The sequence below is a fragment of the Schistocerca piceifrons genome, chromosome 8, assembly GCF_021461385.2.
Source record: "Schistocerca piceifrons isolate TAMUIC-IGC-003096 chromosome 8, iqSchPice1.1, whole genome shotgun sequence".
In the NCBI taxonomy this organism is placed as follows: Eukaryota; Metazoa; Arthropoda; class Insecta; order Orthoptera; family Acrididae; genus Schistocerca; species Schistocerca piceifrons.
The window spans coordinates 455840598-455853648 of NC_060145.1; the positions used below are offsets into that span (position 1 = coordinate 455840598).

Genomic DNA, 13051 nt, shown 5'->3' on the forward strand with positions numbered 1-13051 from the left:
GACATAATCCTACAGTGAATCGCGGCATTTTCTTTCCACCACCTTGCTGAGCTACAGCTACTGTTAAGCTTTAAACCTGCTTTCTGCATCGCCGTCCAGGAAACCCGGTTCTCGGCAATGCAGACCCCTGCCCACCGCGGCTATAAGGGATACCACAGGAACCGTACTGACTATAATAGTGTCAGGTGGAGTTCTGTCTGCAATGTGTTTCTTCCTCCAGATGGTGCAGTACCCCTGAATGTATTAGCTGCACTGATTGATCGACTCCCTAACCCTTTCCTACTTCTGGGAGATTTTAATGCCCATAACGCCTTGTGGGGTGGTACTGTGCTTACTGGTCAAGACAGAGATGTCGGAACTTCACCGGCTCAGTTCAACCTCTGCCTCTTAAATACTTGGGCTGCCACACATTTCAGTGTGGCTCATGGTAGTTACTCAGCCATTGATTTATCAATTTGCAGACCAGGACTTCTCCACTCTATCCACTGGAGAGCACATGATGACCTGTGTGATGGTGACCACTTTTCCATCTTCCTGTCACTGACCTGGTGTCAGGCCCACGGATGCAGACTGGGAAACATTCATCTCTGCTGTCACCATGGAATCTCCCCCACATGGTAACATCGATGTGATGGTTGAGCAGCTGACTACAACAATCATTTCTGTGGCAGAAAACACAATCTCTCGCTCTTTAGGGTATCGCCGGCGAAAGGCAGTCCCTTGGTGGTTGCTGGAAGTCGCTGAAGTAATTACAGTGTGTCAGCAAGCTCTACATTGGCATAATCGGCCCCCTTCCCTGGAGCACCTCATAGCCTTTAAACCGCTCCATACCCGCTTTCGCCAACTTAATCAGACGACAGAAGCAGGAGTGGTGGGAGAGATAATGTCTCGAACATTGGGTGCCATATGTCACCTTTCCAAGTCTGGGCAAGGATCAAATGTGTTTTCGGGTACCAGAGCCTCTGCATCAGAGAATTACGCCCAGCCTTTCGCACTCTCAAATGACGGCCGAAGGGAAATCCTCTTGTTCACTACACGCCACAGTGAATCCTATAATGCCCCATTTACAGAGTGGAAGCTGCTCAGTGCCCTTGTACAGTGCCCCGACACTGCTAATGGACCAGATTGGATCCACAGTCAGATGAGTAAACATCTCTCATCTGACTACAAGTGACATCTCATCATCTTCAACCAGATCTGGTGCGATGGTATCTTTCCATCGCAGTGGCGGGAGAGCACCATCATTCCGGTGCTCAGACCCAGTAAAAACTCACTTGATGTGGATAGCTATCGGTCCAATAGCCTCACCAACGTTCTATGTAAGCTGCTGGAACATATGTTGTGTCGACGGTTGGGGTGGGCCCTGGAGTCATGTGGCCTACTGACTCCACCAGGGCGCTCTACCTCGAGTCTGCCACCCGAACAACCTTTTCCACATGCCAACACCTTGTTGCTGTTCTTTTAGATTTATGAAAAGCGTAAAGCACAACCTGGCAACACCATATCCGTGCCACATTATACGAGTGGGGTCTCCAAGGCTCACTCTAGATTTTTATCCAAAATTTCCTGTCACTTTGTACTTTCCGTGTCCAAGTTGTTCGTCCCCCCCCCCATATCCAGGAGAATGGGATCCTGCAGGACTCTGTATTTAGTGTCTCTCTATTTTTAGTGATCTTTAATGGTCTAGCAGCAGCTGTAGGGCTATCTGTCTCTCCTTCTGTGTATGCAGACAACTTCCGCATTTCGTACTGCTCCACCAGTACTGGTGTTGCTGAGCAGCACCTATGGGGAGCCATCCACAAGGCGCAGTTGTGGGCCCTAGCCCACGGTTTCCAATTTTTGGCCGCAACATCGTGTGTTATGCACTTTTGTTGGCGTCGTACCATTCATCAAGAACAACAACTTTACCTTAATGACAATCCACTCCCTGTATTGGAGACATATTGATTCTTAGGACTGGTTTTCGACGCCCGATTGACTTTGCTTCCTCACCTTTGTCAGCTTAAGTAGAAGTGCTGGCAGCACCCCAATGCCCTCCGCTGCCTGGGCAACACCAACCGGGGTGCAGAGCCCTTGTTCAATCCTGCCTTGACTATGGGAGTCCGGTTAATAGTTCGGCGGCACCCTCGGCGTTGCATTTACTCGACCCAGTGCACCAATTTGGCATTTGCCTAGCGACAGGAGCTTTTAGGACGAGTCCGGTGACCAGCCTCCTGGTGGAGGCCGGAGTCCCTCCATTGCAGGTTTGGTGTGCACAACTGCTGGCCAGTTACATTGCACATGTTCGTAGTTCTCCTGCTCATCTGAATCACCGTCTTCTTTTCCCACTGATGGCAGTGCATCTCCCACATCGGTGGCCCAGGTCAGGGCTTCCAGTTGCAGTTCTTGTCCGGTCCCTTCTTTCTGAACTGGAGTCTGTCTTTACCACCTGTACTCGTGGGCCATTCATGTACACGTCCATGGTGTACACCTAGGCCGCAGCTTCGCCTGTACCTTTCACATGGCCCTAAGGACTCAGTTAACCCCGTGGCTCTGCACTGCCACTTCCTCTCAATTGTTGACATGTGCTGAGGCCACAAAGTGGTTTACATTGATGGCTCAATGGCTGATGCTCATGTCGCCTTCACCTATGTCCATGAAGGACATATTGAACAGCATTCCTTGCTCAGTGGCAGCTGTGTTTTCACTGCCGAGCTGGTGGCTATATCTAGTGCTCTTGAGCACATCCGTTCATGCCATGGAGAGTAGTTTCTTCTGTGTACTGGCTCCTTGAACAGCCTACAAGCTATCGGCCAGTACTACCCTCGCCATTCTTTGGTAGTGACCATGCAAGAGTCCATCTATGTCCTGAAACGGTCCAGTCGTTCAGTGGTATTTGTCTGGACCCCAGGTCACGTCGGAATCCCAGGCAATGAACTTGCTGACAGGCTGGCCAAACAAGCTATGCGGAAACCGCTTATGCAGATTGGCTTCTCTGCAACTGACCTGTGTTCAGTACTATGCAGCAAGGTTTTGTGGCTTTGGGAGATGAAATGGCATAACCACAGCATGCACAACACAGTGCATGCCATTAAGGACACTAAGAACGTATTGCAGTCCTCCATGTGGGCCTCTCGCAGGGACTCTGTGGTTCTCTGCCGTCTCTGCATTGGCCATGCTTGGGTGACCCACCTCAGTGTCAGTGTGGCGCACGGCTGACAGTGTACCATATCTTGATGAGCTGTCCTTCTTTGGCTGCCCTGCAACAGACTCTTCAGTTACTGGACTCGTTGCCATTAATTTTAGCTGACAGTGGCTCATCGGCTAATTTAGTTTTGCGTTTTATATGTGACGGTGGGTTTTATCATTCTATATACATTTTAGCGCATATCCTTTGTCCCTTTGTGTTCTCAACTCTCGTGCTTCTAGTGTGGATGTTTTAATGTGTCACAGAGTGGCTGGCTTTTCCATTTTATTCTCGAGGTCAGCCAGCCATGGTCATCTGCTCTCTTGTTTTTACCCTTCTACCTGTTTCTTGCTTCTCTCTGTGGTTTTCTTTCCCTGCTTTGTCCATGGTGGTGTTGGTTGTCCTGTTGTTCTTCGGGTTTTTCCTTTCTCCTATTATTGTGATGTATGTGTATTTCCTTCTCTTCTTTCCCTTGTGTAATTATTTTACTGGGAACAAGCGACCGATGATCTCGCAGTTTGGTCCCTTCCCCTCCCTCTTTTAAACCAACCAACCAACCAGAGCAATATACAACTCCAACAACTAGGAAACGTATCTTGCCACTTAAACTCTTTAAAAAGCTGACAGTTAATGCCCAAAGGCTCTTGCAGTTTCTTTATTTAATTGACACAGGCGATAACAGTAAGATTAGGTAAGACAAGTTACGACCAGCAGCTTTTCCTCGCATTGAAATTCTCGATGGGAAACGTAATTAATAAAGGTCAGGAACTAGCCCTTCAAAATGTCAAAACGCTTTGGGTATGTAAGTGTAAACGGACTCTAGGCCGTGCAAGATGTTATGAAAATTTCAATACAGGTGTTGGGCACTAGTCCCTTCAAATATTAAACAATTTTCGCTAGCACTGGTCCATTTCAGTTATTAGTGACTAAAACTAACAAATACAAAATCAGCAAATAGCTGTTTAGCACTAGCCCCTTCAAATGTTAAACAAATATCAGTATAGAAAAGATAAAGTGCCACTGGCCTCTTTTAATGATTAGTAACTAGAAACAATCATACCAAAAATCAGTAAAGATGTGTCGAGCACTAGCCTTTTCAAACATTAAATGAATTTCAGTGTAGAAAATATAAGACGGGTGCTAGCTCATCTTTAATCTGACATGATTTGCAAACCATTAACTTGACTATTGACTATTACTAGTAACAAAACAACCGCGAGCCCAACAGAAGTTTGCATAAGTTTCATATTACCAAGAGAGTGCTTGGTGGATTTTACTCAACCAAACCTTCATGCAGTTTGTAACTACCACAAGTCCAGTGCCGGAATTACGAGCCAGTTAGCAGTCATCGAAAACACTGGGGTGTATATGGGGAGGGGGGGCTCGTCTGGTTTAGGAATGGATGTTACTGCTTGCATCAAAGTACCACAGTAGTAAAACTTGTCCCTAATTTAACAACGAACAGCACAGTACATAAGCAGCCAGTTAGAGTTCTAAAAAAACTGAGAAACCATGTGAGTTTATGTATCTCAAATAAAGAAAATAAAGAGGTAGCGCAGAACCTGCTTAATGAACAATTATTTTAAGAAAAGGCAAACAGCTTATCACGCGGTATGGCTCGGCACAGGCAGAGTCGCTAAATCAGAACAGTGACTGGCTCAACCAGAATGGTGAGCACTGGAATATGTGGAAGTCCAAGAATAACAACATAACAACACTCGTCAACGAGCATTTGCTCTTCTGGATGTAGCTACGAGAACCGAACTGTCAGTTACTGTACACTTTCTCTTAATAACGATCGAACATATGATATTATTGCAGGGATAAGCTTGCCAAGTTATACAAAGGTTCTCATCACAATTCCTTCCAGCGCGGTTGTTGACAAGCTCTGTGAAACGCAACTAACTGCTGCGTGCAGCACTGTACATTGTGCTCTCGCAGGCCAGCAGACAGTTGGGCTCCCCCCTCATTGCCCTGCCGCAAACCCTCTCCCGGCCCTGCTGTTGACGTGGACTTGCCTTGCTCCGCCAATGGCTCCCTCTAGCAAGTGCTGTCCTCACCCGCAGGTGACTGTCCACGGTTCCACCTCACACCACCTAAAAGGGGTCATTTTCATGCGCATGGACCTGCTACCTGTCATGTAATGTCTGACGACAACTGGGCCAGATGCTGAAACATGTTGTGCCACCAGGTGTCCAGTCTGCTCTCGGTTACAGCTTGGTGGCAGTCATTCATCTTGGTGGACAGCTGATTTCTAGCCATACCAATATAAAAAGCTGTGCAATGTTTACAGAAGATCTGTTATATGACATGGCTGATTTCACAGGCTTTTGATGGGGTAGGATAAGCCTTTCACAGGACTGGAATAGGAAACGCTGGGTGGGTGGATTGGGCAGGTCTTGCACGTGGACCTTCCACCGTGATGTGATCCATGCTGCAGCAAGGGGCTGGGATTGGAAATGGCATATGGATGGACCCGAGTGCTGTGGAGGTTTGGTGGGCAATGGAACACCACTTTAGGAGAGAGAAGAATCTTTGTTAGAGCTGAGATGTGAATGGGAATTTAGATTGAGGAGGTACTCTATGTGAGAGCTATTTTGGTGTGGAAGGCATGACAGCTGTCAGAATGCAGGTAAGTAAGGAGAGGCACACAGCAGTGAGTCACAGTCCTATTAGTTTTTATTATGCTTTCAAATCTATATTTTGGCTATAAATAGCCTTCTTCAGTGCATTTTCGTTACAGTTCAACAGACTTGGGCAGTTCATCTCACCATATGTTCTTACAGGTCTATAGATGGAAGGACACGGCTGTGTGCCTCTCCTTTCTTACTGTCTATGGTTGCTGTACACAAATGTCCCTTGGTGGAACCAAAGTTAGTGGTTCTGTTGGTGGTTGGTGGGTCGAATGTGGACAGAGGTGTGGAGGGATCCATCAGAGAGGAGGAGGAAGTAAATGTCCAGGAAGGTAGCATGCTGGCTTGAGGAGGACCAGTTGAAGTGGATGGGAGAGAAATAGTTGAGATTGTGAAGGAATGAGAAGATAGGGTGTCTTGATCCTGAGTCCAGATCAGAAAGATATCATCTAGAAAGTTTTCCTCTAGATGGGGCATAAACAGGTTAGCATAGGAGGTTGCCATGCAAGTGCCATTGTTGTGCCATGGATGTGTTTGTATACCTTTCCTTCCCTTCCCTTCAGAATAGTAGTAATTGCGTATTTAGGATAAAGTTAATAAGGTATATGAGGAATGAGACGATTGGTTTGGAACCCGACAGATATTGGATGAGGTTGTGTTCAGTAGTGGCAAGACCATGGGCATGACGGGAGCTGAATAACAGAAAAAGGTGTGTAAAATATATGTAGACAGGCAAAAAATGCACAAATATGTTAAAACATACACATGAAATACACATGTGCACAAATGTGTAAAAATACACACATTAAAATACACATGAATGTGTAAAAATATGCACAGATACAGTAGGATGAAGTTCACAAGTCCGTGTGGCACAGGTGGGTGTGGAAAATAACACACAAAAATATGTAAGAATGAGGGAGGAAATGAGATCAATAGGCTTAATTATCAGTGGGAAGAATTTGGTGCATGAGAAACTACACCATCAATCCACAGTCACATACCTGTGTGTTGTGCAAGGATCAGAGTCTATACTGTGTTGCTCAGATCTCAGAGCATACACGGTTTGGAATGTGATGGAAAAAAAAAAAAAACACAGAAAAGAGGAGCGGAGGAGGAATGGGCAGTGAGTCGAGTAATACTTTAGAGAGAAGAAAGAAAGGAAAATATTAAAGGCTTGTGGGATGGACGAAAAGCCATTAGACAAAAAACACTGGAAAGGCCAGGTTGGAATAGACTTACTTTTATCTGGTTATATTATTAATAGATTGTATATTACCATTGCCTCTTAGCTTCACGAATCTTACCTTAACCTTTTCTTTGCCTAGAAACAGTAGTAGACTGATGACTTAGGTCCTGTACCACAACATGTGAATGCCCCACTGTACCTAAGCTATCGCTCTTGCTATTCCATTTGATGTGTGAAAGAGTAGTTAATAATATATCTAAAAACAAAGATGATGTGACTTACCAAACGAAAGCGCTGGCAGGTTGTTAGACACACAAACACAAACATACACACAAAATTTAAGCTTTCGCAACCAACGGTTGCTTCATCAGGAAAGAGGGAAGGAGAGGGAAAGACGAAAGGATGTGTGTTTTAAGGGAGAGGGTAAGGATTCATTCCAATCCCGGGAGAGGAAAGACTTACCTTAGGGGGGAAAGGAGGACAGGTATACACTCGTAGTTAATAACATAGATAAACCTCATTCTTTCCTGCGTAGAGACTGCACTGTTCAGTCTGTTGACATACCTCAGCTGATAATTTGGGGCTTAGATCATGCACACATTGTCACTTCATGGCAAAAAGAGGTGACAGCATAGAAAGTTTCATGCTGAATTGGAATACACCACACTTAGTTAGGACATTCGAATGCTATTGTGAGTGACAAAATGTGGTCACGGGCACCAGCTGGCTACAAATTAAGGCTCATTGGTATCATGAGGAGAATGCAGTAGAACTGTACATTTCGTGGCTGTGCAGGATAATTTGAGAGCTGTTACATTTTGGGGGTGAGCATAGCACACATCACTCAACTCTTGAACACCTCCCTCCAGAAGGCAGAAATTAACAGAATAGAATCGGCTGCGGTATCTGCTGATGGAAACACCATCAAGCATACTTGTGACCAGTTGAAACTTGTCATGCACGTGGGAACATGACTCGCACACTGGATGACCTCGGGAAGACCACTGTGGAAAGTGGGACAGTACAGGCTCGAGAAGTGGAGTCTCAACCACCATGAGGACACCGTGCCGAAGGGATGGGTATGGTGTGGTGACACAGCATTGAATGTTACCAGTTAGCAAATTCGGACCTCATAGTTACACACATTATAACAGGGTAACACTTCTTCTCCTATAGCTATACTTCAAATATTAAATCTGTACCCACACAATTACAGATATTTACTGAAATCAAATCCTCACATCTACAGAATGTGTGAAACTTCTTTGGGGCAATTTATATCGCCACTCTATTCGAATGGATCGAGATTCCTTTAAATTCACTTTACTATTGAAGGGTGATCATAAATATCTGATTTATGATATTAAATTGAGAAAGGTCTCATAGTATCACTTGTGTTAGTATGTATAAATATACTTGTAGTTTAGGATTATATAATGAGGGTGCCTAGAAAAAATTCCACTTTAATTTCTTTACTGACTCTGCAAGGCATTTCTTTGTTACTTTTAGTAAGTATTAGTCATTATTCATCCAATTTCTGTCTCCCTTAACATATCTGCTAGCAGCAAGCAGTGCTTAGCTTATTCTGTCCGCAATTAGATGAATGTATTCCGATACGGATGGGGAGAGTGGGGGAAGCGAGCTCTGCCCACCAGCTGCCAGCACGGATTGCCGAGAGGTGAGGACAATGCGGGGAACAAGCTGCACTCACATTTTTGCGGTCTTGTTGCCACACCCGCACTCACCTACAGTTTACGCTCCAAAGGGCATTGACAGTACCATCTATTATCCATTGCCATACCAGCTAAAAGCTGCTACATATTACACATCAGCAAAAATAGGTGGGTGTAATGAAAGCTTACAGGATTTGTGAAACTAAAATTGATAGTTTTGTGTCGAATGATGGTGCTTGTTGCTTCTAATTCCTTATCAGTACTCATAGACAATTCAGTTTAAAAAAGAGAGAGATAATTAAAGAAAAAAAAAACAGTATTAAAACTTCCATTGTGGCAATAAAAAGAGTATGATTAAAATTGTAAACATTTATTAACAAGTGTAAAGCTGAATTGCAAGTACATGTAGATCACCCAGAATCAATCTTATTAAATTCTCTATCAGTGCATTAGTTGTTTCCACTGTTGCTGCTATCCATTTCAGCAGTATCAGTCATGATGTCACTTATTGCAAGTTCTCCGTCAGTGCGTAATTTGTTTTTTATCATTGCTGCTATCCAGTTCAGCGGTATCGGTCATGATGTCATCTATTGAAAGTTCGATGACACCATTGCACCTGCAGTAATCTTCCATTTGTTGTATCTTCCTGAAGTACTTTCCCAAGTTGTCAGCAGTTATTGACAGAAGATTCACTTACAGTCTTAAAAAGACTGTCAGTGGAGTTGCCCTTTCAAATGTTGCACTCCTGAAATATTCTTTTCACTTTTGGCCCATGCCAGCCCTACCGCACTTAAATCACAATTATTGGGCAACAAGCAGACATCAGTGTGGCCTTCCTCTTTATCCATTTCATTACTCACATGTGTCTTTTTAGCAGGTCCATGATCTCAAATTAAATCGAACAGAGCCTGCTTCCTCAAGCTCTTGTTGCAGGCAGCATGTCTTTTTTGCAGCCATTCCAACATCCTCACTTTGGTTTCGTACCATGTTGATGTTTTGTCCACTGGTCTGTTATGATATGGAGTATTGTTCATCACAATGACTGATTCTGGAAGATTTGGAAAACTATATTCGCAAACCACTTTTAAGAGTTTCCAGGTTTCATTTGACGGTGGTCGTCATCTTTCGTGGATTTAGCGCAGCATTTTAGTTGGGCCTCCCTAATTAACTCCTCCTCCAGCCGACACTCCCAGTATTAAATCTTCTGGAGCAGGTTCCACATTCCACAATGCCATCATCCTTCCTCCAACATTTTCCAACTGTCTTGTTACTGCCTGTCCAAGATGCAATATTTCTATGGCTGCTTTCCTAATAAATTTTATTTCTGCAATGAAGTCCGACCGCCAGTCAGTAATGGCTCCACACACTAACAAGAAAGACCTCTTATTCTGCAGTTCTTCCCATGTGGACTTGGTGGATGCCAAATATTCTACAGATCTGTAATACTCCACTTCCAGCCGATCTTTTTCCCAAGTACTAGTCAAAGTAGCCACAGACAGAGAGCAATCTTCTGTACAGAGTCACACAACACAACACCCATTAGGACTTGACCAAGTAATTCGGACACAGGGGTAGACAGTTTCAAAGCACCGTCAAACTAAAAAATTGAAATTGAAATTGAAATTTGGCTCTTTGTAGTGGGAGTTCCGGTGACTTCCCAAGATTATCTTTGCAAAATTTCCGAATTGTGCTCATAGTGCTGAAACTGCTCACAACATTCAATGACATTATCAATTACTTTTCTTGTTCTGCTCTGTAAAGTACTACTACCCCTTGCCCTTCTACAAGCAGTATCTAGAATTGCCCATTGTGGGCTAGGAACAGCTTCCTCACTCGGGATATGTATTGTTACTACCCGAAACAGCCAACAATTGCTTCGCGGGGTCCACATCCATGTGTACCAGATCTTTGAAGTTGGCAGCAGCCAGACACAAAAATTAGCAGGTGGAAGTCGACCGACTTCAGAACTAGGGGGCCCTCATTCATCTCTCTGTGAACAGACTATAATGGAATCCCCATGTCATAGTTAGTTACATACACCTCTGGTATCTGTAGTGCAGCCTTGCAGGTTACCTGTTCTGTAATATGGATAGTATATCTGGCTCATGCTGTGAGATTATTTGCACAATAAAACACACTCCACTGCAGAGTGATATTTCGGTGTGGACTGATTATAGCTATTTTTATGATTGAAGTTAGTACTAAAAATCTTTTTTAAATATGGCTGTAAATTGCTCATTTCAGGTAGCATCCCGCCCGTGGATGGAGCGTTCGATGGCTTCGACTTTGTTTGGCCTGCCATCTGTGTCAATTGAAGATGCTCTTGAGCATTTCTTGAAGGCCGAAAGACTGACAAGAACACCATGGAAGGAGAATCGTCTCTTTATTGCTCGGTGTCATGATGCACTTGGAAACACTCCAGCAACAGTTGAGTGGTTGGAGAAGGCGGATGTTGTTGAAAGCATCACATTGGGTGTAAGTGGGATGTGTATGAATTTTCTCGTAATAACACAAGTCAGAAGACTTTTAACTCTTTATGTGTACAAAAAATGTTTTTGAGAGTTCTTAGTATGAGAATAATCCTCAAAATCAGATTTTAGACTCAATATATTTCCTGATTTCAACTTTTTTAATTAGCTTTAATAAAAGTGCTTGTATGTGCTACTATAATTTTTGCTTTTAAACAAGGTCACAGAACTGTTTTCTAAATGCCAACAGTTTGTTTTAGCATGAAACACGTATAGATTTTCTATCAGATAACTCGTGCTATGTTATACTGTCGTGCAAACTTTATGTGACGTCATGATTTGGGATTGTTCTGTGTATTGTTTTTTAAACTGGTTGAGTAGCATTAGATTCGGCGCTGCTCTCAATACTTACTGTACAAGCAGGAGAAGGTATTGAGAGAGGAAGCCCAATTACACGTCATATTTTAGCACTGACAAGAGTTCCTTCAGTTTTTGCTTCAGTGGAATTATGCAAAAATAGCAATTCCTTTTGTGCTTTTCACAGTTCTCTCTATCAAATCCTGTTGACAATTTTCCATGATTCATCTGGAAACAAAGATTTCGAACAATTATGCACAACACACACAGGGAAAGGAAACCTTGACCTGGTTTCCCCAGTGTAGAAGCAGAGTACAGATTGCAGGCCCTCTTAATCGTTGTTATTGTTTGCAGCTTTCATGTTCAGTTTTGCTGTCAACAAATGTACTAATAACTGTTTATGGATTTGGTGCATTTACGAAGCATATTAAATTGCGTATCATTTTATAGTCATTTTAAAATATATATTAGCTGTTACCCGTGGCTGTGTTCACACATCACTAGTTTTGTTATGATGTGTGATGGCGAGCAAATAAGCTAATGTATGTGCAATACAATCAGCTGCCCTCACTGCTTTGGTTTGAGTTTAATATTACACCATCCATACTGTTTAGTGTGCTTGATTGCACAAGTTTGGCAGTCAACAGTTGTGGTACTGTGAGGCAAGTACATCCACCGTGGCAAGATAGTACTATGTAGGATGGGAAAATAGGTTTGTGATTGTCCTGAGGCCAAAATCCACATAAAAAGCAAAATGACTGGTTTTTAACTGCCCTACAGCCAAAAACTATACGAAAAGCAAAAAATGGCATTGGTTTTTAATTGTCCTGGGGTTAAAAACTGCATAAAAATCAAAAGACTTTGGTTTATAATTGTCGTGAGACTGGCCCAAAATGTGTTCGATATACTGTCCACCAGTTTCTGCCACTAGTTGAATTGATAAACAGAACGCCCCACAACAGACCAAAGTGTCTCAGCGGTCACATTCAGAATGCGTTGCGCAATGCCAGTTCAGTTACTTTTGTAGTTGCAACACTGAACACAGCATTTTTCAGATAACGCCATGGCTGGAAGTCGTGGATTAAGGTCAGGTGATCTGCACAGCGGGGCTGTAGAGAAATGACGATTGATAATTCTAGCATTTCTAAAATGTCTCTGCAGCAGCCACTTCACTGTCTGTGCAGTGAGCGGAGGAGTGCCATATTGCTTAAAAATGGCACTACCCACACATCCACACTGTTGAAGTGTTGGAATAACATTGGTGCACAGAAGTTTATCGTAATGTTTACCAGTGATGGAACAAGACTCACCTCTTTGAAAAAATATGGCCCTACAATAAACAGTGCCATCAACCCACACCACATCATCAACTTTGCAGAAATGCTGGAAGGTCAGCACGCATCAACTCCTGAATATCAGTAATGTGTGGATAGCAGTGCAGGATTTTTCATAGGATTTTATGCACCATGCTCGCAGGTAGTTCCCCGTGCGGTGTTTGTTCACCATGCTTGACCCCTCTTGCAATGGTGTGGCCACATTTTCAGCAGATGTTGGATCATCTGCTT

The 13051-nt window shown here is 43.6% G+C and overlaps 1 protein-coding gene across 1 annotated transcript in view; it reads left to right on the top strand.

Annotated features, from left to right (window-relative positions):
• The window catches only part of LOC124711402 (regulator of microtubule dynamics protein 3-like), a 91036-nt gene that overhangs the window by 62091 nt on the left and 15894 nt on the right, over positions 1–13051 (top strand). Inside the window, exon 5 of the mRNA XM_047241455.1 lies at positions 10906–11136. Coding sequence (XP_047097411.1) covers positions 10906–11136 — 231 coding nt within the window. The remainder of the gene's footprint in view (positions 1–10905; positions 11137–13051) is intronic.